At 43.2% G+C, this 26,298-nt stretch overlaps 1 protein-coding gene across 1 annotated transcript; it reads left to right on the top strand.

The window, feature by feature from the left end:
- The first annotated feature begins 86 nt into the window (after positions 1–86).
- Positions 87–26,298, top strand: rab11a (RAB11a, member RAS oncogene family). The gene is made up of 5 exons (XM_059953082.1): positions 87–357; positions 18,805–19,000; positions 19,480–19,673; positions 20,539–20,619; positions 25,638–26,298. The coding sequence occupies exons 1-5, from the start codon at positions 318–320 to the stop codon at positions 25,775–25,777; spliced, it is 651 nt and encodes a 216-aa protein (XP_059809065.1). The 5' UTR covers positions 87–317; the 3' UTR covers positions 25,778–26,298.

Raw genomic sequence — 26,298 nt, 5'->3', positions numbered from 1 at the left:
GCCGAACTGTCCAGTCCTACCTCACGTTACCTTGACCAGTTCCTGATTGACAATAATGTGAGCATATTGCCCAGTTCAAACGCTAATCTATTAAAAACGCTGTCCTCCACTGGCGACAGAGTGTGAAACGATTTAGTCACATTCCCTTGCTGAAAGGGAAATTTAAAAAAACCACAAACTACGTGCTGGATTGGAAAAGAACTTATTACTGAACTTTACCCCGGAAGGGGAAGTGTTGAGTCGGTTTTCCACTGGACTAGCGCTCGGTCGCTGCCTCGGACGTTTCCTTTAATTTATTTATTTCTTCGCAGACAGGAATGGGAACACGGGACGACGAGTATGATTACCTGTTCAAAGGTGGGTGTCCTTCCCCACCCCCCACCCTGGTTCCGGTCCTCAGTACCGGGGTGAGGCCGCGGTAACCGGGGGCGCCGGCCTCTTCCCCTCCCCCTCGCCGGCCTCCACCCTCCCGGTCCGGCCCCGGCGCTCCCGTTATCCTCCTCTTCCCTCTCCCTACCGCAGCCATCCTCATACCTTCTCCCGGCACGGCACGGCCCGGCCCGTCCCCGCCGCCACGCCCCGCTGCTCTCCTTCCTCCAGCTGTCCCGATCCTCTCTCCCCTCGAGATGCCTTGCGTCGCGGCTTGACCCTCATTACCGTCTCCACCCTCATCCCTTCTCCCGGCACGGCCCGTTCTTGTCTCCCCCTCCCCTTCACTCGCTCTACCCACCAACCCAGCTCTGTTCCCGGGTTGCGTCCTCTCTTCCCTCTCGACGCCGCCCCCATCCTTTCCTGGCGTCAGTCCCGTCTACCAGCTCTTCCCTCCTGGCCTGCCATCCACCTCCTCTCCCCCTTTCCCAGCTGAGCCGTGTTGCTAGTGACTTGGACACCGCTAGCTCTGGTCTCCACACCCACCTGGTAGGTTCCCTTAAACATGGTCTCCTGTGTTAAAGTTTGTCCCCTCTTTACTGTCGTGGTTTAGACATTTTGACATCTGTTTACATAGAGGCCACTGACATCTCTGAATTCTTATATAACGTTTCGATCATTAAACGAAACAAACGCACAGTATTGGGACCATAAGACAAATTAGGCCATTCAGCCCATCGAGTCTTTACCGTTCCACCATGTCTGATTTATTATCTCTCTCAACCCCATTTTCCTGCCTTCTCTATGTAACCTTTGACATCCTGATTAATCAAGAATTTATCAATCTCCGATTTAAATACTGTATACCCACTGACATGGCTTGTGGCAATGAATTCCACAGATTCAGCTCCTCTGGGTAAAGACATTCCTTCTCATTTCTGTTCTAAGTGGATGTTCTTTTATTCTGAGGCTGTGCCCTCTGGTACTAGACTCCCCCAGCATTGGAAACATCCTCTCCACATCTAATCTATCTGGGCTTTTCAGTATTTGATAGGTTTCAATGAGATTCCCCTCAAATTCCAGTGCATGCAGGTCAGGAGCTGTCAAATGCTCCTCTTCCGTTAACCCTTTCATTCTCAGGATCTTTCTAATGAGCCTACTTTGATCTCTCCATGTATTGTGAAATGATGATTACCCAACAATAAAACACAGCGGGAGGATTTGTGTTTGTGGGTGGGGTGTCTGACGAATCGGCATTGAGACTCCAGTTCAAATCCATGTCAATGATTTGGATAAAAAGACCGAGTGTGAGCAACACTAGAACACTGTGTGGTCTGTGAGAAGAATCCAGGGAGGCTGTGGTGGATCGAGGCGGGTTAAGGAAACGGTCAGGGCACGCCTGAAGTGAGATCATCCTTTGTGATAGATAAAATGGTAATTTCAGAAAGACCTTTGACATGAATCATACAGCATTTGCATCTAGGTACATCAAGCAGTTAAACATTTGGAGTTTTTCAAAGGGATAAGGAAGCTTAGAAGAGATGAAGGTAGGGCAGTGGATGTCAATACGGACTTTAAGTCCTTTGATTAGGTTGGGCTGCCTGGGATTCAGGAGGGATTAGATTCAGAATTGGCTTGATGGTTGGAAGCAGAGGGTGATAATGGTTGAAGGTCCTTTCTTTGACTGGATTAGTGGGGCGTCCCAGGGCTCAGTGTTGGGACTCTGTTATTCATTATGATTCTCTTAATCATGATTTGCATATGGATGTACATGGCATGAAAAGCAAATTCACTTGGGGGGGGTGCCTTTTTTGAGAGTGAAGCAGGTTACAGTCAATTGTAATGAGACCTCAGTGAGACAGACTGAAGAAAGGCAAATGGATTTCAATTTGAGGAGATGCACTTTGGACAGTCAAACCAGGGTAGGATGTATAGAGTGAGTGGCAGGGTGCTAGGAGTGTTGTGGAAGAGAGGGACCTGGGATACTTTTCACTGGAAGCGACCGTGCAGGTAGACGGTGGTGAAGAAGGTGCTTACTGTGCTCTCAGGGCATTGATTTTAGGAGTTGGGACATTACGTTGCTCTATACAGGCTACTGGTGAGGCCGCACTTGGCAGTGTTGTGTAGTTTCGGTCGAGCTGGGGGGGGGGGGTGGAGGAAGGGATTGATGGACTAAAAAGCCCAAGCTGCAGGGAGAGATCGGCCACACAGGATCCTTATTCCTTGGAGCATAGGAAAACGAGGGGAATCCCCAGAGGTGTATTTCATCATGAGGGGTATAGATAAAGTCGGCAGTCATAGATTTCCATAGAGTTGGGAAGACTAAAACCAGAAGGCACAGACACAAAATGGGGGAGAGATTTATCGGGAGTGTTGTGAACAAGTGTGGTTTTCCTCACAGAAACAGGGCCTTCAGCTCACCACTTCAGTGACAGCCTTTCTGCTGATCTTCACTAATCCTTTCTGTTGTATCAGGCCCCTGACTTCCATGTCCTGTCTCTTCTGCTGAATCTGATCTCTTCTGCTGAATCTGATGTTTAAGAGACTGATTGTGTGACCCACACTGGCAGTGTGTTCATCACCCTTGCTCTGTGTGTGTGTATATATATATATATATAGAGAGAGAGAGTATGGATGGATGTATATAATTTTTAAAGCTCTTCTTTTCATACTTGTACCATGGGAGAATGATTTTGTCCACCATACTTTACACGACTCATGACCATCCTATCCCTTGGATTCCTTCGTTCCAGGGACAACAAGCCCAGCCTGTCCAATCTTTCTTCCAATCCAGGCAACCTGATGAGCCTCTTCTGCAGCCTGTCCAGTGCAATCACACCCTACCTTCACAATGCTGTAAAGCTACAACAGAACATTCCAATATTTATATTCTATGAAGTGGAGGATGCGATATGTCTTCATGTCCAAATGCACCCACTTTCAGGGAACTATGGATTTGAGCACCCCCCCCCCCCCCCCCCCAGTCTTGGTGTTTGTAAAAATTCCTTTATACTCTTATCTACTGTATGACTTACCACTATTTGACTTCTCAATGCTTTACCTATTAAAGGGTGTGGGGTACATACAGGAAATGTCAGCTGCAAGTAACAACAGATCAGTCATCATTTCAGTGTGTGACAGCAGGCAGAGAGGGCTGAATGGCCTGCTCCTCTCTCTGGTATATAATCAAAGCAAAGTGTTTGCTTGTCAGAGGATGTTGAGCAGGTGAGAGGTGATGAACTAACCAGTTAAATAAACACGAGAGACTCTACAGATGCTGGAAATCCAGATGCAGCACACAAAATGCTGGAGGAACTCAGAAGGTCAGGCAGATGTATGAAACGAATAAACATTTGACCCTTTGGGCCAAGACCCTTCTCCAGGACTGGAAAAGAAGGGGGAAGACACCAGAATAAAAAGGCAGGTGAGGGGAGGGACGACTAGCTAGAGGGTGATATGTGAAGCCAGGTGGGTGGGAAGTTAAAGGGTTGAAGGAGGAGAAGAGGTAAGAGGCTAAACTGGGAATAGTAGTTATTAATTGTAAATCAGTTTAATTTTTACTGCCTGTTGCTTTGGCCTTATCCTTGTTTCAAGCACTTGATCTGACCAATATGTTGATGTCTTTGTCATTGTCAGGGTGACCAGTTTGTGAACGGGGTTTGTGATGGAGGATGACTTCATAATTTAACGTGAATGAGGCTAAATGTGTTGAGTGTGCCCTGCTGTCTTTTGGAGTTCTTGTTGGCTCCTACTAAATTTATTGAGGATTCTTAGTGTGTTGAAAGCGATGAGATCTTTGCATTGATTTGTTGAATCCTATAGTAGATCAATTAGTTATAAAGACTATATTCATTGCCAATCAGCTGGTCATGGACTTTGTCGCCTTAGTGACCTTTGCTGTTGTGTTTTAAGAGATTAGCTTTATTTGTCACAAGTACATTGAAACATGAAATGCATTATTTGCGTCTAATCAAATCTGCCAGGATTGTGCTGGATTGTCCCATACTACTGGCGCCAATGTAGCATGCCCATAACTTGCTGACCATAACCCATACACCTTTGGAATGTGAGAGAACGTACAAGCTCCTTACAGACAGCAGTGATGCTGGCTGGTGCTGCAGTGATTGCATGAACTACTATGCCACCCACAGTGTAATGGGCACAATGAATTGACAGGTTCTTCAGAAATGCAGTGCCACTTGAAGAGGACATGTTGGCAGGGTGCTTTGCAGATAACAATCAGGCAGGTCTTTGCTTTCCTAAACTGATTGATTAACGGTAGAAGGGGTCCTGAATGAGTACTTCAGTAACACTTGAAGTTGCTTGTCGGCGAGAGCAGTATCGGGAGCCATTGGGAACAGAATTTGGAAGCTGTGGCTAATCTCGAAGCTGACTCTATGCACCTACTTGTGTTTTCCAATAGAACAGCTATCCACTCTCATCGCAGACCTCCTCACTGGGACGTGGTTATATTAGGATCTAGTGTAACTAATTCTGTTGACAGTTTTTCTGCTACCACTGTGTGCTGGCTGGAATTCAGTGCCTTTTAAACACCTGGATTCATGAGTGCCTTTCAACTGCAAAGCAGGCCTCTGTGAGAAAGGTAACAAACAATGTAATGCTTCAGTGTTTTGCTGGATTGTGTACCAATGCCTGAATAAGCAAAAAATGTGATTCATCCTTCCTCCCCATCTTGTCAGTGAGCCAGTTGCTTGCAGCACTGTGCACACAATTGATCAGGTCATCCAGAACATTGCTGACTCTGTCATAATATAAATAGCCACTGGAATTTTTACTGGTGTTTGCTGTTTGGAATTTCCAATAAAATGTTCTCAATGTTTAACCTGAACAAGAAGTGAACCCATTTACAATACAAACAGGGAATGCATTTATTCAGGAGAGAAATGGCAATTCCTGACACTTCATTGAGGTGTTGCAAATAACTGAAGTTTAAACCGGATGCTGGCAGGATGTGTTGCAAATATCTGTTGGACAGGTCTTTGCTTTGTTGACTTTCCTGTCATTTAAAATCGCGTGACCTTTCTGATGATTAATGTTGGAATGGGTCCTGAATGAGTATTTCAATAAGTTTTCACTTTTTCTGAAAGAGCAGATTACTTCATTATCAGGTTTTAGGAAAGCCAGGTAGTCTCTCTGTTTAATAAAAAAAACCTAAAAGATAGTTGTGTCAATTGCGTCAACAACCAAAACGGTCGGAGGGGAAAGGGGGGAGGTGTTGCATTGCTTGTCAGAGAAAATATTACAGCGGTGCTTTGGCAGGATAGATTAGAGGGCTCGTCTAGGGAGGCTAGTTGGGTGGAATTGAGGAATGGGAAAGGTGTAGTAACACTTATAGGGGTGTATTATAGACTACCTAATGGGAAGTGAGATTTGGAGGAGCGAATGTGTAAGGAAATAGCAGATATTTGTAGTAAGCACAAGGTTGTGATTGTGGGAGATTTTAATTTTCCACACAGACTGGGAAGCCCATTCTGTAAAAGGGCTGGATGGTTTGGATTTTGTAAAATGTGTGCAGGGTAGTATTTTGCAGCAATACATAGAGGTACCAACTAGAGAAGGGGCAGTGTTGGATCTCCAGTTAGGGAATGAGATAGGTCAGGTGACGGACGTATATGTTGGGGAGCTCTTCGGGTCCAGTGATCACAATACCATTAGTTTCAATATAATTATGGAGAAGGATAGGTCTGGACCCAGGGTTGAGATTTCTGATTGGAGAAAGGCTAACTTCGAGGCGATGCAAAAGGATTTAGAAGGAGTGGATTGGGACAATTAGTTTTATGTGAAGGATGTAATAGAGAAATGGAGGTTATTTAAAGGTGATATTTTAAGGGTACAGAATCTTTATGTTCCTGTTAGGTTGAAAGGAAAGGTTAAAAGTTTGAGAGAGCCATGGTTTTCAAGGGATATTGGAAACTTGGTTTGGAAAAAGAGAGAGATCTATAATAAATATAGGCAGCATGGAGTAAATGAGGTGCTCGAGGAATATAAAGAATGTAAAAAGAATCTTAAGAAAGAAATTAGTATTCATAAGCTATTTAATACAATATTATGTTATTTTTTATATATATGAAATTTAATAAAAAGATTGAAAAAGAAAAATTAGAAAAGCTAAAAGAAGATATGAGATTGCTTTGGCAAGTAAGGTGAAAATAAATCCAAAGGGTTTCTACAGTTATATTAATAGCAAAAGGATAGTGAGGGATAAAATTGGTCCCTTAGAGAATCAGAGTGGACAGCTATATGTGGAGCCAAAAGAGATGGGAGAGATTTTGAACAATTTCTTTGGTTTTCACTAAGGAGAAGGATATTGAATTGTGAAAGGTAAGGGAAACAAGTAGGGTAGTTATGGAAACTATGATGATTAAAGAAGAGGAAGTACTGGTGCTTTTAAAGAATATAAAAGTGGATAAATCTCTGGATGCTGACAGGATATTCCCTAGGACCTTGAGGGAAGTCAGAGTAGAAATAGCAGGGGCTCTGACAGAAATATTTCAAATGTCATTAGAAATGGGGATGGGAAGATTGGCGTATTGCTCATTTAGTTCCATTGTTTAAAAAGGGTTCTAAGAGTAAACTTAGCAATTATCGGCCTGTAAATTTGACATCAGTGGTGGGTAAATTAATGGAAAGTATTCTTAGAGATGGTATATATAATTATCTGGATAGACAAGGTCTGATTAGGAACAGTCAACATGGATTTGTGCATGGAAGGTCATGTTTGACAAATCTTATTGAATTTTTTGAAGAGGTTACTAGGAAAGTTGATAAGGGTAAAGCAGTGGATGTTGTCCTTATGGACTTCAATAAGGCCTTTGACAAGGTTCTGCACGGAAGGTTAGTTAGGAAGGTTCAACCGTTAGGTATTAATATTGAAGTAGTAAAATGGATTCAACAGTGGCTGTATGGGAGATGCCAGAGAGTAGTGGTGGATAACTGTTTATCAGGTTGGAGGCCGTTGACTAGTGGTGTGTCTCAGGGATCTGTACTGGGTACAATGTTGTTTGTCATCTACATTAATGATCTGGATGATGGGGTGGTAAATTGGATTAGTAAGTATGGGTGGTAAATTGGATTAGTAAGTAAGCAGATGATACTAAAGTAAGTGGCGTTGTGGATAATGAAGTAGGTTTTCAAAGCTTGCAGAGAGATTTAGGCCAGTTAGAAGAGTGGGCTGAGAGATGGTAGATGGAGTTTAATGATGATATAAGTGTGAGTTACTACATTTTAGTAGGAATAATCAAAATAGGACATACATGGTAAATGGTAGGGCATTGAGGAATGCAGTAGAACAGAGTGATCTAGGAATAATGGTGTATAGTTTCCTGAAGGTGGAATCTCATGTGGATAAGGTGGTGAAGAAAGCTTTTGGTATACTGGCCCTCGTAAATCAGAGCATAGAGTATAGGAGTTGGGATGTAATGTTAAAATTGTACAAGGCATTGGTGAGGCCAAATTTGGAGTATTGTGTACAATTCTGGTCACCGAATTATAGGAAAGATGTCAACAAAATAGAGAAAGTACAGAGGACATTTACTAGAATGTTACCTGGGTTTCAGCACCTAAGTTACAGAGAAAGGTTGAACAAGTTAGGACTTTATTCTTTGGAGCGTAGAAGGTTGAGGGGGGACTTGATAGAGGTATTTGAAATTGAGGGATATAAATAGAGTTGATGTGGGTAAGCTTTTTCCATTGAGAGTAGGGGAGATTCAATCAAAAGGGCATGAGTTGAGAGCTAAGGGGACAAAAGTTTAGGGGTAACACAAGGGGGAACTTCTTTACTCAGAGTGGTAGCTCTGTGGAACGAGCTTCCAGTAGAAATGGTAGAGGCAGGTTCAATATTGTCATTGAAAAAAAAAATTGGAGAGGTATATGGACAGGAAAGGAATGGAGGGTTATGAACTAAGTGCAGGTCGGTGGGACTAGGTGAGAGTAAGCATTCAGCATGGACTAGAAGGGCCGAGATGGCCTGTTTCCATGCTGTAATTGTTATATGGTCATTATCATGTAGCCTCGTATTTATTTATCGATAGGGTGCAGAATAGAGCCTCCCAGTAACCCCGACAGCCCCAATGAACTCTAACCTAATCAGGGGATAATTTATAAGACCAATTAACCTACCTGCTGTGTCTTTGGGCTGTGGGTCGAAACTGCAGGACCCGTGCATTCCACAGTATGTAGCCCTTGCAGAACAACCCTGAATAGAAGTCTGGGCTCTGGAACACACGGAGCTGTAATAGCATCATGCTAAATGCTACGCCACTGCGGTGTCACTTGAAATCTGTGACTGTTCAGCTTGTGCTCAGCATCTTTGAACTACGCCCCTGCCCTTGAAGGGGATTTTATTGTGTGAGCTTGGTTTGCAGTTCACTGCCCTTGGAACCCTGACGTCAGTTTTATTCCTCATTCGACGGTGGCTCACAGTAACTTGTTAATATTGAAATTGGTTCATTACTGTCACATACAGTACTCAATACGGTGAAAAGTTTATCTTGCAGACTGATCATTCAGATTAAATCATTACTCAGTGCATTGAGGTAAAATAATAGAATGCAGAATAAAGTGTAACAGCTACAGAGAAACTGCAGTTCAGGTAGACTAAATAAAGTGTAGACTCCAGAGAAATTTACTAAAGTTATCTTTTCCTGATCTAACTCTACATTGACCATCTAGCATCGAATAAGATGTGAAATGAACACAATCTGTTTCAACAGAAAATGTAACATTTGGATGTAAATATGAAAGCCAAATTCTGATGTGTAGAGAGCATCTGGGAAAGAGACACTTCAGACTGCAAGGTCATCTACCTAAAATGTTAACCAGTTCTCTCCTCTTTTTGCTTAAATTTCAGATTTCTAGCATCTATTATGTTACTTCGGTAATGTCTTTCTCTGTTGGTATTAAAAACTGGGACTCTTCCTTTGTAATAGTTGTGGAATAATATCAGGCAAGAATAGAACTGCAAGTAAATGTAAAGAGGTTGAGGAGTTTCAGCCTCAAAGGAAAGGCTGGAACTCCAATTTGTCCCACAATTAAATTTCAGTCTTTAGCTCTTGCTGTTTCAAAGAAATATCCCCATTTCATTATTGTACAGGTTTGAAATGGATTTGCAAATTCAGTTCTAGATAATTGTTGCACTTGGCATCTGTCCAGTTACTCCTTGTCTTCATTACTTGAGGTGAAGCAGTTTAAATTCAAACAATCCAGTGCAGTTCTGGCACACAGTTTAATGTGCAATTACCTCTTGACCTTCTGCTCCAGCTTTGATTATACATGAGTCGCTTTTTCCAGAAGCACTCAGCTTATCAGCAGCTACATTAAGTTCTGCCACCCTTTACTAGATCTGGATGTGTCAAACTCTCATCTTGCTTTTGGCTGTAGTCTTCCCAATGGTTTGTCAAAATGGAATCTTGCATTAGAGCAAGAAGGGCTGGCACACTTGTGTAGTGGTTAACATTAATATGTTATAGTGCCAGTGGTCCCTAATCAGTTCCCACTGTCATCTGTAAGAAGTTTGTGCATTCTCCCTGAAACCATCTGGGTTTCCTCTGGGTGCTCTGGTTTCCTCCCACATTCTGAAGACTTTAGTTGGCACCTGAAGTGTGGTGACACTTGTGGGCTGCCACCAGCACATTCTCAGACTGTGATGGTTGTTGATGCAAATGACGCCTTTCACGTGTGACAGAAATTCTTTTGCATCTGAAGTTTGAACTCAAATCAGCCTTGGGTTGCAAAGAGACTGATATCATCTCATTCCCAGCAACATTGGATCCAGCCAGGTTTTAAACGTCACACTGGTTTTGTCATTCAGAAAAATACTAGCATGTCTGTCATTACTCGATGTGGAGTGAAATGCCTTCATCTTACCAGTTAGTCCCAATCCCCAGACTTACATTTGTCTCATTGTGGGGTGAAGTGCCTTTGTGTTCTGTAATATCTCATAAGGCCACCGTTCCAGGGTGCAGAGGGACACAGCACTGACCTTGAACACCCAGCTGAGCTCAGACAGGACATTGTTCGATGTCAATGCCGTGCCTGACCTCAGGTGGATGTAAATGATGTTGCACCATTTTCATTATCACTGACATACTGTGTGTCTTGGAAATTGTTTTGGGGAAGCAGTTCAGTGTAATTCATAAAAGAACCTGTGAATTACAGTAAGAAATGTTTCTGATAGGTGTGTCTGTGACTAGTGAGGTGGTATTTGTGAACTGTATGGAAATCTGACAGCAGAAGGGAAGAAGCTGTTTCTAAGACAAGTTTATTTCTGCTGCTGTCTGGAAGGAGTTTGCACTTTTTCTCCGTGACCACTGTCCAAAGAGGTTCAGCTTTGCAGGTTAATTGGTCACATGGGTGTAATTGCCCTGTTACCTTGCTGTATCTGGAAATCATACTTGTCTCTGAGTGAGGAAGTGGATTTGATTCACTCCAGGAGCTCAAACAGGTGCTTATTCTCAAGCAGACCTGCAGTTTCAAATGACACATTAACCTGAATGCGTGGTACCACTACAAGAGGGGCGGGAGAATCGGTCCCTCGTGTAACATCTACTGCATGTCATCCATCTTGTTACTGTGTCAAAGTTTCACCACCTGAAGATGTTCCAACATCTCAGTTACTTTCTTGCCATACAGTTGATTTGAGCTATTCAGGGGTTGTGAAAGGGACTCTGGGATTCCTCAGATATAGGATCAGAATTAGGCCATTTGGCCCATCAAGTCTGCTCTGCTATATCATCATGGCTAATCCAAATTTCCTCTCAGCCCCGATCTCCTGCCGTCTCTCTGTATCCCTTAGTGCCCTGTCCAGTGAAGAATCTGTTAACCTCTGCCTTCAATATACATAAAGCCTTGGCCTCTATCTGGATGCAAAACAGAGATCAGTGGGGACTCTGATCTTGGGTCTCTGCTGATGGCTTATTGCAGGATTTCTGTCCTGCCCTACCCAAGGTGCTGAAAGAATTTCGGAAAAAGGATTTCTTGGAGTAATGAGATTTATAGATCAATGCTGAAGATAGTTTTGGCATTGTCACATTGGGTGTCATTTGTGCGAATAGGTGATATTTGTTCAAACCCCAATGTTTGACAAACTTTTACAGATGTGTGGTGGAGAGTATACTGAATGCATCACAGTCTGGTATGGAAACACCAATACCCTTGGACAGAAGATCCCACAAAAAGTAGGTGTGGTCCAGTCCATCATGGGTAAAATCCTCCCCACCATTGAGCATGTCTAGATGAAACACTGTCACAGGAAAGCATCAGCCATCATCAGAGATTCCCACCACCCAGGACATGCTCCTTTGCTGCTGCCATCAGGAAGAAGGTAAAGGAGCCTCTGGACCCTCACCACCAGGTTCAGGAACAGTTATTACCCCTCAATCATCAGGCTCTTGTACCAAAGGAGATAACTTCACTCGACCTCATTCACCCCATCACTGACTGACTGTTCCCACAGCCAGTGGTCTCACTTTCAAGGACTCTTTATTTCCTGTTCTCGATATTTCTTGCTTATTTGATTATTTCTTTATGTTTTTGCACACTGGTTGCATGCTCGTGTTTTTCATTAATTCTGTTATGGTTATTCTATGGATTTATTGAATATGTACGCAAGACATATATCCATCAATCTCAAGGTTGTATAAGGTGACATATATGTATTTTGATTAAAATTTACTTTTAACTTTGTTATAAGAACTTGAGCGCTATTATTGGTCCTGTTTTATTTTGTAAACTGCGATCACTCAAATTCTGAAAAAGCCTCAGAATGTGCTTAACTTTTGACTGTTGGAGCATTTCATTGTGGCTGAGTAATTGTGATTGTATCCGGCTGTGAGTCGTGTAGAGGCAGCTAATGCTGACAGGTCAGTACACACTAGAGTTATATTGGCATTGTTTAAAAATGTAACAAAAACCCCTGAATTAAATATCCTTGGAAATACAAGGTGCGCATGTCTGAATCTAAAGGAGGTAAGTTTGAGTTCTCTTGAAAAGGTCACCTGACAGCTTCCTGAGCCTGTCCAGTCATTTCTATTTCAGAATGCTGTTGACTTGACTCTTTTCACCCTCCCAGTTTGTACAGTGGGTGGGCACGTTAAACCCTGTATCAGCCTGGCTTGGTCATTCTCTCCGCATCTCCCATGTGGCTCCATTTCAAATTCCTGTTGTGGGGGAGTTTGGGACCAGAGAGCACAGCTCCAGTATGGAGGGGTGTCCATTTAGAACAGATGAGAAGGAATTTCTTCAGTCAGAGGGTGGTGAATCTGGGATTCTTTTGTGTTGGGCGACAATGGAGACCATGCCATTGAGTATATTTCTACTTGACCTTGTGTACAAAGCTAGGCAGGGAGTTCAAAAATCACCTAAGCCAGAAGCTTTCTTCAGGGCTTTAATGAAAAAACTTAGTGAAACTGCAGAAAGTTAAACAAAACATGTATTAAATTCAATACAGAATCATCATGTGCCTGATTATAGTAATATTATCAATTATTCTTGTGATCAGCGTTAAACAACGAAATAACACGTGCAACAGTCTATAGCTCAGCAGGGAACTAGAGCAAATCATGGTGTGACAATAACTTAATAGCAACGAACAATAAACATAATACTTCAAAGTATGTCTATGAAATGTTTGCCGCTATTAAGCTCATTCTTGATACTGTTGTTTCAAAGGCAAAGAGTGGATGGCGATGGATGTCTTTCGGTTGTGTTGCTCCAAGTCAAAATCTAAATTAACCCATGCAGGAAATTGTTTTTTTTTAATTTATGAACAGGAAGTGATGTTTGTACAAAATAAATAGTGCCTTTAGAAACAGAACAATATTCAAAGTGGAGGTTGGTAAGTTCTTGACTAGTCAGGGTGTCAAAGGTTGAGGAGAAGGCAGGCGAATGGGCTTGAGAGGGAAAATAACCATGGCAGAGTGGTGGTTCAGACTCGATGGCTGAATGGCCTGATTATGCTCCTGTGGCTTTGTTCATGTGTATCTGTTTGCTACATTAAGGGCAATGTATAAATGTAGTTCTTTCCCCAGTCCCACCTCAGTTCTGTACAGGCCAAACTTGTGCTGAAAATGAAGTGCGACAAAGTTTAACCTCCAATGCTGAGTTTGCTCCAGACTGGCCTTGCAGAGAGAGTTGTAAATGAAGGTGTTTGCTTTTGCATTGTGACAACTCACCAGGCTACTGACTCGTGCTTGTGCAACAGCAAGTTTATCAGAGTGAGGTCATAGTTAAAAGTAAGTTAAAAGTAACTGCTGTGAGGTTAGATTCTGCCTGCTTGTTCCTGCACTGAGAGGTGGAAATTGTGTTTAACAATCTTCGCAATCTAAAGTCTGAAGTTGAAAAGTTCAAAGTAAATTTATTACACATGTCACTGTATTCAGGCCTGAGATTAATTTTCTTGCCGGCATTCACAGTAGACACAAAGAAACACAAAATCAATGAAAAACTACACGCATGGCAAAAAGCAAATGCGCAAAAGATAGTGCAAATAAAGAAACAACAACAATAATAATGATAAACAAGCAATAAATATGGAGAGCATGAGATGATGAGTCCTTGAAAGTGAGTTTATAGGTTGTGGAACAATTCAGTGTTGGGGTGAGTGAAGTTATCCACATTGGTTCAAGAGCCTGATGGTTGGAACGTGAAGTGAAATGGGTTTTGTGTATTAATTCCAGCTGATACCAGGTGAAATAGTTACTTGTTAAATTAATGCACTTTAAACTCTGGAACCTTTCACTAGTCCCGCTGAGAAAGCAGCACAGTTGACATTAGGTATTGGGGTGAGTAGGTTTCTGGGGGGAGGGAAATTCTTATGGGGCATGATTGGTCATGAAAGTGGCATTAGAGGTTGATAGGGTCGTAAAGAGAACTTTTGACTGGGCCTTCATAAATCTGTATATCAATAAGATTGAGAGTACAGAGAAAATTTACCAGGATGTTGCTGGGTCCTGATTTATAGGGAAAGGCTGAATAGGTTATGACTTTGTTACTTGGAGTGTAGAATGAGGGGAGATTTGATGGAGGTATACAAAATTGAGAGGTAGCGACAGGGTAAACGTAGGCAGGTTTTTTCCACTGAGGATGGGTGAGACTTGAACTAGAGGTCATAGGTGAAATATTGAAGCGGAACCCGAGAGGGGAACATTCTTCACTCATGGTGATGAGTGTGAATCGAGCTGCCAGTGGTGGATGCAGGTTTGATTTCAACATTTAAGAGAAGTTTGGATAAGTACGTGGATGGGAGGGGTATAGAGTGCAGTAGTCCATGTGTGGGTCATTAGTACTAGGTAGAGAAACAGTTATAGAGTCATAGAGAAGTACAGCACAGAAACAAGCCCTTTGAATCCATGCCAAAACCATTAAAACTGCCTACTTCCATAGACCTGCACCGAGACCACAGCCCTCCATATCCTTACAATCCAGGCATCTATCCAAACTTTTCTTAAACATTGAAATTGAGTTCACATGCACCATTTGTGCTGGCAGCTCAATCCACACTCACGACCCTCTGAGTGAAGAAGTTGCCCCTCATGTTCCCTTTCTCACCTTTAACCCATAACCCATGACCTCCAGTTGTAGTCTCACCTAATCTCAGTGGGGGATAAAGCCTAATCCTAACTATACCCCTCATAATTTTGTATACCTCAATCAACTCTCACAATCTTCTTTGTTAGTTTAGGAATGCAGTCCTAACCTATTCAATCTTTACTTATAACTCAGGGTCTTCAGACACGGCAACGTCCTTGTAAATGTTCTCTGTACTCTTTCAATCTTTACATCTTTCCTGTAGGGTAGGTGACAAAAACTGCACACAATACTCCAAATGAGGCCTCACCAAGTTCTTGTACAACTTCAACATAATATCCCATCTCCTGTACTCAATGCTTTGGCCTTTTTCAACAAATTGTGTACCTCTCCTGTTGTTAAGGATGTTTTAAATATCTCTGTTAGGCCCTGACAATTACTGCACGCTTCCCCTAGGATCCAAGGGAAGAGTCAGGCCCTAGGGATTTATCCACCCTGGTTTGCCTCAGGATAGGAAACGCCACCTAAATCTGTACAGGGTCCGTGAAGTTGATGCGGCTTTGTCTCACTTCTATAGTCTCTGTGTCCGTCTCCCAAGTAAATACACATGCAAAGTGGATTTAAGATCTCCCTCATCTGTCTTGGCTCCACACATTGATTACCATTCTGGTCTTCCAGAGGACCAATTTTTGTCTCAAGCAATCCTTTTGCTGTTAACAGCAAATCTGTAGAATCCTTCAGGATTCTCCTTCACCTTGTCTGCTAGAGCAACTTTATGCATTCTTTTAGCCCTCCTGATTTCTTTATTTATTCTCTTCCATGTCTTGTATTCCATAAGCAGCACATTGCCTATACCTGCTATGCACCTCCCTTTTTTTGTCTCAACCAGGGCCTCAATATCTCTTGAAAACCAAGGTTCCCTATACTTGTTATCCTTGCCTTTAATTCTGAGCAGCCACATACAAAGCATTGTACTCTTAAGTTTCATTTTTGAAGGCCTCCCAACTTTCCAAGTACACCTTTGTCTGTCAGATCATTTCTGACATCATCAAAATTGGCCTTTCTGCAATTTACAATCTCAACCCACAGACCAGACCTACATCTTTGCATATTTGTTTTGAAACTAATGGCATTGTGGTCACGATGCAAAGTGTACTCCTATGCAAACTTGGTCACCTGTCCTGTCTCATTCCTTAATAGCAGATCCAGTATCACACTCTCTTGTTGGGACTTCTATGTACTGATGAAGGAAACTTTCCTGACACATTTGACAAACTCCATCCCATCTTGTCCTTTCCCACATATCGACTGGGACTCCCACATTGTAAATTTAAAATCACCTACTATAGCAACCTTTGTTTTTTTGCAACAGTCTGTAATCCCTTTCCAGATTTGTTCCTCTAAATACCTCAGACTGTTGGGTGGTCTGTAACATAGCCCCATTAACGTGGTCATACCTTCCTTATTTCTCAGTTCCACCCATAACACCTCACTAGATGAGTTCTCCAGTTTGATTGAGCACTGCCATGATATTTTCCCTGACTAGTAATGCCACCCCTCGTCCTTTAATCCCTCCTGCTGTCAGGTCTAAAACAACAGAACCCTGGAATATTGAGCTGTCAGACCTGCTCCTCCTCTAACCAAATCTCACTACTGGCTATAATTCCAGGTGTTGATTCATTCCCCAGGCTCATCGGCCTTTCCTGTGCTGCTACTGGCATTGAAATACACGCAGCTGAGGACACCAGTTGTACCATGCTCAACCTTTTGATTCCTGACCTTGTTGGAGATCTTACCAACGTCAGTCTCCTACAACCTCGCCACTAACTGTTCTGGCACTCTGGTTCCCACCCCACTGTAACTCTAGAAAAACACCCAAAACGCTGGAGGAACTCAGCTGGCCGGGCAGAATCTATGGAAAAGAGTACAGTTCATGTTTTGGGCTGAAACCCTTTGGCAGGACTGCAACTCCAGTTTAAACCCCACCATGCAGCATTAACAAACCGTCCTTCTGGGATATTAGTCCCCCTCCAGTTCAGGTGCAAACCATCCCTTCTGTACAGGTCCCACCTTCCCTGGAAGAGAGCACAGTGATTCAAAAATCTTATGACCTCCCTCCTACACCAAATCTTTAGCCACTTCCCAGTTCTGACTTCACTAGCATATGGCGCAGGTAGCAATCCTGAGATCACTACCCTGGAGGTCTTCCCCTTAGCACCGAACTCCCTATGCAGAACTTCGTCACATCCTAATTGTGTCATTGGTACCTATGTAGACCACGGCCTTTGGCTGTTCACCCACCCACTTAAGAATGCTGAGGCCTAGATCCGAGATGTCCTGAGCCCTGGCACTCAGGAGTCAATGGACCATCCAGAAATCCATTCCCCTAACTAACAAATCCCCAATCACCAGGGCATGCCTCTTCCCCCTCTCCCCCCCCCCCCAAGTCACAGAGTCAGACTCAGTTCCAGAGACCTGACCACAGTGACTTTCCTCTGACTGTCAACAACCCACCCCCTCACCCCTCCCACCAACAGAAAATAGTATCCGAAGTTAAATGCTTTTTGTTGAGGGGGTTGACCACAGCGATACTCTGCACTGGTTCCTTAACGCCTTTCCCTTTCCCGACTGTCACCCAGTTCCCTGTGTCCTGCACCTTGGATGTATCTGCCACTCTGTCCTATTCATCACCCTCTCAACCTCCTAAATGATCCTGTTCATCCAGTTCCAGCTGCAGCTCCTTAACAGTTTGTTAGAAGCTGCAGCTCTAAGCACTTACATTGAACAATACAGCACAGTATCGGCCCTTTGGCCCACAATGTTGTGCCAACCCTAAACCCTGCCTCCCACATAACCCTCCACCTTAAATTCCTCAGTTCTCGCTTCTCGCAGTTGTGGTTGTCAGGAATACTGGAGGTCTCTCTGCCTTCCCACGTCCTGCAAGAGGAGCATTCCACTCTCCTGCCTGGCATCTACAGTTGAGCAGTTATAAAGAAGGGAAGGGAAAAAGCCAACCTAGAACTTCTCTTTGATTTCTCTGAGTGAAGTCTCTCTTCGCTAAAGTCTCGAAGAGCTAAAGCCTCAAGACTCTGTCCACCCTGATGGCTGCTGCACCTCTCAAACTTCTGATGTCCGGATTGGCGAAAGCTCTATTTGTCACAGACATTTCTGTGCTGTAGTTCTCTAGGACAAATGACTCGTTATGCCTGGTGTGGCTCTTGCTGTATTGTGATTTGCAAATCTTTGCTCCAACGCTGACTTAGGGCTACATGTCTTTGCCTTACAACTCTGAAATGATTCGTACACTGCCCGCCTCAGACAGAAATGGGCTTTTCAATACTCATGGATTTTGCTCGGCTTTTTTGATTTATAACCCTTCACTTAACAAAACATTCTGCAGAAATGACAGGAAGGATGTGCAAGTGTTTCCTGTGTCAGGGCAGCGTCCACTCTTCAGACGAACCTTGCTTTATGAGATCTGTGATTGCAGAAGGTATTTCATAAACGTGAGTTCTTGATTTAGTTTTGATAAATTGGCTCTGAACAAGTTGTAGCTCTGTGTAGGCATGCTCAGATTATTGTACCAGTCAGGCAAGAGCTTTGGGTACCTGTGGAATTGCAGTTCTGGTTTGAGCCTTTCTAAACTGTGAATGTGCCATCTCTTTGGTTCCAAGGTGATTGTGCTTTCTGGGTGACTGATCCAAGTATGCATGTTTTCAGAGATAAAGGCATGAAGGTTGATGGTGATGTGGATAGTGTGGAAGGTCATTAAAGATCGTTGTGGGATAATATATATTGCAATGAATTGTTTTTTAGGCTTTGCCTCTGGCAAAAAGACCTCATTCAGTGTGTGGCAACTAATGGCTTCCTTATTGTTTCTCTGTTTGGCAGTTGTCCTGATTGGTGATTCGGGAGTGGGCAAAAGTAACCTCCTGTCCCGCTTCACACGCAATGAGTTTAACTTGGAAAGCAAGAGCACAATTGGAGTGGAATTTGCAACCAGGAGCATCCAGGTAGATGGGAAGACCATTAAAGCCCAAATCTGGGACACGGCTGGTCAGGAGAGATATCGAGCCATCACATCAGCGTAAGTCTGGCATTCATTGGGTCACATCATCCCGTTTGATTCGGTGTTGCATGTTTGAGCCTGTCATTTAAGAGCAAATGGGATCATTTTAGGGTAGGACTTCCCAACCTTTTATATGCCATGGACCAATACCATATAACAAGGGATCTCTGGACCCCAGATCCATGGACCAATACCATTGAGAGAGAGGTCGATCCATGGACCAATACCATTGAGGGAGAGGTTGATCCATGGACCAATACCATTGAGGGAGAGGTCGATCCATGGACCAATACCATTGGGCCAGGGGTCGGTCCGTGGAGTCCAGGTTGGGAACACCTGTTTTGGTGTAAGCATAGGTCCAAATAAGTTTTAACCTTGGCCAGCGTACAAATGAGCTCGGTATCTAGTTGAAACTTCCAACATTTTGGCCCAGTCTAATGAGGTTGAATGTGCTTTTAGTGTTGATGAGCTAACTCTGCATGTTGTTGTGTTTTTAGATATTACCGTGGAGCTGTTGGAGCTTTGCTGGTATATGACATCGCCAAACACCTAACGTACGAGAATGTGGAGAGGTGGTTAAAGGAGCTGAGGGATCATGCGGACAATAACATCGTCATCATGTTGGTGGGCAATAAGAGTGATCTGCGGCATCTCCGAGCTGTCCCCACAGATGAGGCAAAGGCCTTTGCAGGTTCGTGTTCTGGGCCATTTCAGTTGTATAGCAGGTTCCACGAAGTGCTTGAAGATTGAGTTCCCCCAGCTCATTTCAGCGTTAGACTGAATAGTTTTCTGACTGGAGATTTCCTCTGGGGCTGGTCAAGACATGGACAGAGGACAGATCTCCTGTAGATGATAAATTCTGTATTTTAAGGCTTGATAACTTCAAGCCAGTCCCTCCCACTGAATCTTGTTCACTCTGCAGTCTGTTTGTTGGGTAGTTCTTTATAACTTGGGTGGAATCGTCCACTCTGTTCCTGGGTCAGTCTAGAGGAGGGGTTCCCAACCCTTTTTATTGCATGGGCCCCTGGTCTGGAGTATTCCAAAGCTGTGGTTTTGCACAGGGTCCAGGGCAGGAGATACAGAGTGTAGGGGAGAGTACAATCCTTGTCTAAAGTTGTTAATTGTGCTCTTGTTGTAGAGTTTTAGTTCAGACTGAATTTACTAAATGACAGAAGCATCAATTTAACAGGCAGCTGAGGGAATGAAGATTGTCTGCACTATTATAACATCCATCCTTGTGACGGGATACTATGTTGCAATCTGAAGTTTACAGAGGACTTGAATATTTTCAATTTGTGTCCTGTTTCTAATGGGAAAAGTTCTATGTTCAATAGTTGAATGTCATTATTCAGTAGTTAATTTCTTCCTTGTAAATGTACAATGTGGAAATAATCCCAATTCAGTGAAGGTTGGGGAACTGTTACAGGTCCCTGCCTGTTAGTGGGTGGGGAGGAGCCCCTGTCACAGCCACCATGGAATGTGGGAGGGGCTCTCAATGCTCTGTAGATAAGCAGATCCATTTCTTGCTGAAGCTGATGTGATTTTTTTTTTTGCAGAGAAAAATGGATTGTCTTTTATAGAAACATCAGCTTTGGACTCAACAAATGTGGAGACAGCTTTCCAGACCATTCTCACAGGTACATAGCCTTGTGTTTGACGATCTGTTAGACTAGGGTCAGATTATCTTAAATACAGGTCTGATAAACAAGTCAATATGCAGATCAGGGGTAATTTTGTTTTGGCTAACCAAGCTCCCTCGTAACGATGAGGATTTCTTGGATCAACAACTTCCTGTGACCACATTTCTGAATTCCAGTGTAGGCAGCAGCTTCCTGTTGTTTACAGCAGAACTTGAGAAAAACAAGAAATGTTCACTGGCCTTGGTTTCTATAGATAAGGACGGACACTCATTTTGAAATCTGCATGTATGTAATAGAGCGTTACATCGCAGTCCAGGCCATTCAGCCCACGATGCTGTGCCAACCATTTCACCTACTCCAAGTTCAATCTGCCCCTCCCCTAATACAAAGGCCTCCACTTTTCTTTCAACTTCATGTTTAACTGAGAATCACTTGAATATCCCAAATGTGTCCACCTCTACCAGCACCCCTGGCAGCACGTTCCTTGTGTGTGTTTTAAAAAGATACTTGCCTCTGACATCTCCGCTTATCAAAGGTGGTGAAGGCCAGGAGTTTCTGACGGGCAATGTCTACAATATACATGCACATAGAACATAGAACAGTACAGCACAGAAACAGGCCATTCGGCCCACAATGTGGTGCTGAGCCAGCTAAAAAGCAGATCAAAAACACACAAACACTGATCCCTCCTCCCTACACCATGTCCATATCCCTCCATCGTCCTTCCATTCTTTTGCCTATCCAAACATCTCTTAAAAGCCTCTAATGTATTTGCCTCTAGCATTGTACCAAGTAATGCATTCCAGGCATCTGCGGCTTTGAGTCAAAAAAACTTGCCCCTCACATCTCCCTTGAACCTACCCTCTCTCACCTTCAATGCATGCCCTCTGATATTAGACATTTCAACCCTGGAAAACAAATGCTTTCTATCCACTTCATAATCTTGTAAACCTCTATCAGATCTCCCCTCATCCTCTGACACTCCCAAGATTATCCAGCCTCTCATGATAGCACATGCCCTCTAAACCAGGCAGCATCCTGGTGAACCTCTTTTGCCCCCTCTCCAATGCCTCAATGTCCTTCCTATAGTGGGGTGACTAGAACTATATGCAATACTCCAGATGTTATAAAGTTGCAACATAACCTGACTTTTGAACTCATTGCCTTGACTAATAAAAGCAGCATTCTGTAAGCTGCCTTAACCACCTTATCAACCTGTGTAGCTGCTTTTAAGGAGTAATGAACTTGGATCCCAGATCTCTCTGGTCAACAACACTGTTATGGATCTTGACCTTAATAGTGTATGGGCTCCTTGCATTTCCTTACCAAGGTGCAACACTTCATATTTATCTGGATTAAACTCCATCTGCCATTTCTCAGCCCATGTCTGCAACTGATCTGTTTTGTGCTTTATTTTTTGCCAGTCTTCTACACTTGGTATCATCTGCAAATTTACTAACCCTCAATCTACATTTTTATCCAGGTCATTTATATACATTACTAACAGCAGAGGTCCCACAGATCCCAGTGGAACACCACTAATTACAGGCCTCCAGCTTGAGAAAGTCCCTTCAACCATGATCCTCTGTTTTCTGTGCGCAAGACAGTTCTGAATCCAAACAGCCACAGATCCCATTATCTTAATCTTCTGGATTAGCTGCCCATGAGGGATTTTGTAAAACACTGTACTAAAATCCATGTAGACAACATTCACTGCCCTACCCTCGTCAATCTCTCGTCACCTTGTCAAAAAGCTCAATCAGGTTGGTAAGGCATATTGGCTCTCACTAATTGGGCCATGGGTTTTCAAATGCTCATATATCCTATCCCCAAGAATTTTCTCCAGCAATTTACACAAAGCCTGACAAGTGGCTCAATATTTTATGTGACAAACATCAAAGGACAGCTCCATATTTACAATGTACGGACAATGCTTTCTTTGAAACCACATACAACCTTCACACCTCCTGATTCACATCCACACCACAGACATCCAAATGAATTTTAATCCGCATTGTCTGGAGTGGGATTTGCAGCTTTTAGCAACCCATTGTTCAGAGCTGGACTCCAAATCAGAGATAGATAGGTTCTTGATTAACCAGGGCATCAAGGGGTATAGGGAGAAGCCAGGGGAGTGGGGATGACCGGAAGAATTGGATCAGCCTGTGGTTGAATGGCGGAGCAGACTCGATGGGCCAAATGGCGTGTTCTGCTCCTATATCTTACGGTTTTGTGATCTAAATTAAATCCACAATACATAGTCAGATGTGAAGACTGGCAGCCAAAGTCAGTTGCTAAATGTATAACCCAAAAATCACTCTGATTGAAACCTGTCAAATGGTGAAAGGCCTTGATGGAGTGGATGTTTGCTATGGTGGGAGAGTTTAAGACCAGAGGACAAAGCCTCAGAGTAGAGAGACATCCATTTAGAACAGAGATGAGGGAGCTCTTTACCGAGAGGGTGGTGAATCTGTGGAATTCATTGTCACAGGAGGCTGTGAAGGCCAAGCCATTGGATATATTTGATAGATTCTTGATTAGTTAGGGTGTGAAGGCAGAAGATTGGGGCTGAGAAGGAAAATGGATCAGCCATGATGAAATAGGGGAGCAGACTCAATGACCAAATGGCCGAATTCTGCTCCTATATTCTGTGGCCTTGTGGAAGCTGCCTAACTCGTATGCCTTTGTGGTTGTAGTCTACAAGCTGATACTGATCAATTAGTAGCATGGGCCAGCAATGGCAAAGGGAATTTGCCCTTAAGTTGCTGCAGTTTGGGAGGATTAATGAGACTAGGCGCTACACAGTGGAAGTACTGAAGAGCAGATGGACTTCAGTTTATGAACTTGAGCATCCCTGAATTCACAGCTTGGGTAGGTAAGGAGCTGAAGGCATTCAGGATGAGGGTTTGTTCGCCGGGGCATGGTGTGAGCTAGGAGATGACAGCACAACATTGTAGGTTACACGATGCGTTCTAACCTCTGCACTGTAGGAAGGAAGTGATGATGGTGAGGGAGTAGAGGGGATTTCCCCAAGGTAACTTCCGTCATGAGGAACAGCCTGGGTGTTTTTCATAGATCTGCAAATCCTGATGCATCGATTGGGTAGATAGTAAGAAATATCTATCCATGGACGGTCTAGCTTCGGCAGAGCCAGAGGGCATCTGCAGGTGAACCTTTCCACCACGTGTGGCTATCATGTGAACTCATTGCCTGAGGGGAGGTGGAGGCAGAGATTCTTGTGATCCAACTATCAATGAGCACTTGGATCACCAGTAAGGACTACACACCAGCTAAGTGGGATTAGTTTAGATGGTTACGGCAGTGAGCATGTAATGATGGGCTGAAGGGCCTGTTTTTGTGCTGGACAGCTGACATAGTTGAGCTTGTCTGTGGGTTTGGAATAATGAGAGTCCATCCTTGCAGTTGAGTTTCACCCACAGGAGCTCTGCGGAGTGTTTGACTGTGGGATCCCTCAGCCAGTTACACAGTACCTTCTCAATAGTTACAGCAGCAGCTCGTGGTCACATTTGTCCCATGTCTTGCCAGTTAGTCCTCACTGACAGTTTAGGATCTATATTGCACAGCAGAGGTCTGGCTGAGCAATATCTGCCTGTTCTCCTGGTTTAATCAGTCCTGTCCGGACCTGCAGTTCTAACATAGTCCGCTTCTCCGTCAGTGAACAATGTAGAAAGCATAGCAGCAGCTGGTAAACCCAGAGGCAGGAAGAGAGGAAAAATAACAAAGGATTTCTGTTTAAAACTCACTTCCTGTAATTGTAGAAAACCCATCATGTGTGACCAATGGTTTGTTCCGGGAGTTAGAGATTTGCTGATTTGGACCTTTGTATTTTTTTAAAACTTTTGTGCATGAGCAGAATTTATAACAATATAATTTTCACTTGATTATATCTTCTGTTAAAATCTAACTAGTTGGGACACAAATCAAAAGTATTATTTCTGGAGAGCATTGAACTCCTACCAACTGGCTAAAGGCAGATTTAAATGTTCCTGGTTGCCTTTTGCCAGGGACATTTGTGTTAATTTTAACAAAGAAAAGCTGTGGCTACTCTTCAGAGCTGAATTAGAATGAGTATTATCCATCTACCGAGGATGTGGTTACCTGCTGGGAACAAGATTTGGACTGTTGGTTGTTCACTTTCATCATAATCTTTATTCTGTGTCAAAGGGAAGCACAAGGGAAAAGGATTGGTCTCTACCGTGTTCTTGTGCACCCCCCCCCCCCCCCGAAAAAAACACCACGAAAAGAGCAAACACGAGGAAATCTGCAGATGCTGGAAATTCAAACAGCACACAAAATGCTGGTGGAACACAGCAGGCCAGGCAGCATCTATAAGGAGAAGCACTGTCGACGTTTTGGGCTGAGACCCTTCGTCAGGACCCATGAAAAGAGGATGAGTTTGTAGCTCGCTATGTCTTCCCCCTGTTGCCGGTTTCTTTGCAAGCTTCCTTCTCCCTTCAACTTGATGTTTAGATTTGGTGCAAAGGCTGAGGAACTGGATCACCACTCCTTCACTCCAGATCTTTGGAAACTGAGACTACTCAACGAATTTTTAGTTGTTACATTTGCACTTTAATCATAAACACAGTATTCTGCAAATCTACACATGCAAAGTGCTGGAGGAACTCAGCAGGTCATACAGCATCTATGGAGGGGAATGAAAGCCAACGTTTCAGGCCGAGACCTTTTATCAGTGAAGGGTCATGGCCCAGAACGTTGACTGTTCATTTCCCTCCGTAGATGTTGCCTGCTCTGCTGAGTTCCTCCAGCATTTTGTGTTTTTTTTAAAGAATAATCTCTATTCTAATTAGAGTGATCTCAATTCTGAATTGAGGATTTTTTTTTAAAGAAAACAAGGTTGGTACCATCCTGTCACTAAAACTACTACCTTTGGTGAAATTGGGGTTTCACAAAAATGAGTTCTGACTGTAAAATTTAAACTAGTGATGTTAGCTCTATTTCAAAGGTTTGTAATAATTTTCTTTTTTCCCCTCTAGAAATTTATCGTATTGTGTCGCAGAAGCAAATATCAGACAAGCGTGAAAACGACATGTCACCGAGTAATAACGTGGTCCCCATTCACATGCCTCCAACGACTGAAAACAAACCAAAGATGCAATGCTGTCAGAATATCTGAACCAAGTTCCTGAATCATTCCTGGGCCTCGGTCTGTTCAACCTGTCGCTTGCTGTTTGTTTTGTAATTAAAATATGATCAATGTTACAATTACCTTCAACTTGTTACACATCTTTATAAGCAAATTAATGCATTAAATTAATTTCAGCTACAGAGCATTTTTATAATATTCACAAGTAGTGTAAAAATAAGTTTATCATGTAAAGTGATGCTGTTTTTATGTGGTGTTAGCAAACAGCTTGTTGAATAAAGCACCACAAAGCCTTACTGTCGTAGGTGCTTTACAAGACGGAATGTTCATGAAGTGTTTCCCCACACAGACGGCATTTCTTTCCCATTCATCGCTGCTCTCTCCCTCATTTCCTCTGTAACATTTCCTGATATTGGATGTAATCGATGTTTTGTAAATTAGTCCTGTGTATTTTGTGCATGTACTTTGATTGTTTTTCCAAGATTTTAGTTATAACAGTTCAAAATATATTCTGTGCACTTAAATCTTAATTAAAATGAATTGGAGGGGAA

This window comes from Hypanus sabinus, chromosome 28 (assembly GCF_030144855.1).
Source record: "Hypanus sabinus isolate sHypSab1 chromosome 28, sHypSab1.hap1, whole genome shotgun sequence".
Lineage (NCBI taxonomy): Eukaryota > Metazoa > Chordata > Chondrichthyes > Myliobatiformes > Dasyatidae > Hypanus > Hypanus sabinus.
The sequence above is the reverse complement of the archived record's forward strand: the minus strand, read 5'-3'. Positions and strand labels throughout refer to the sequence as shown.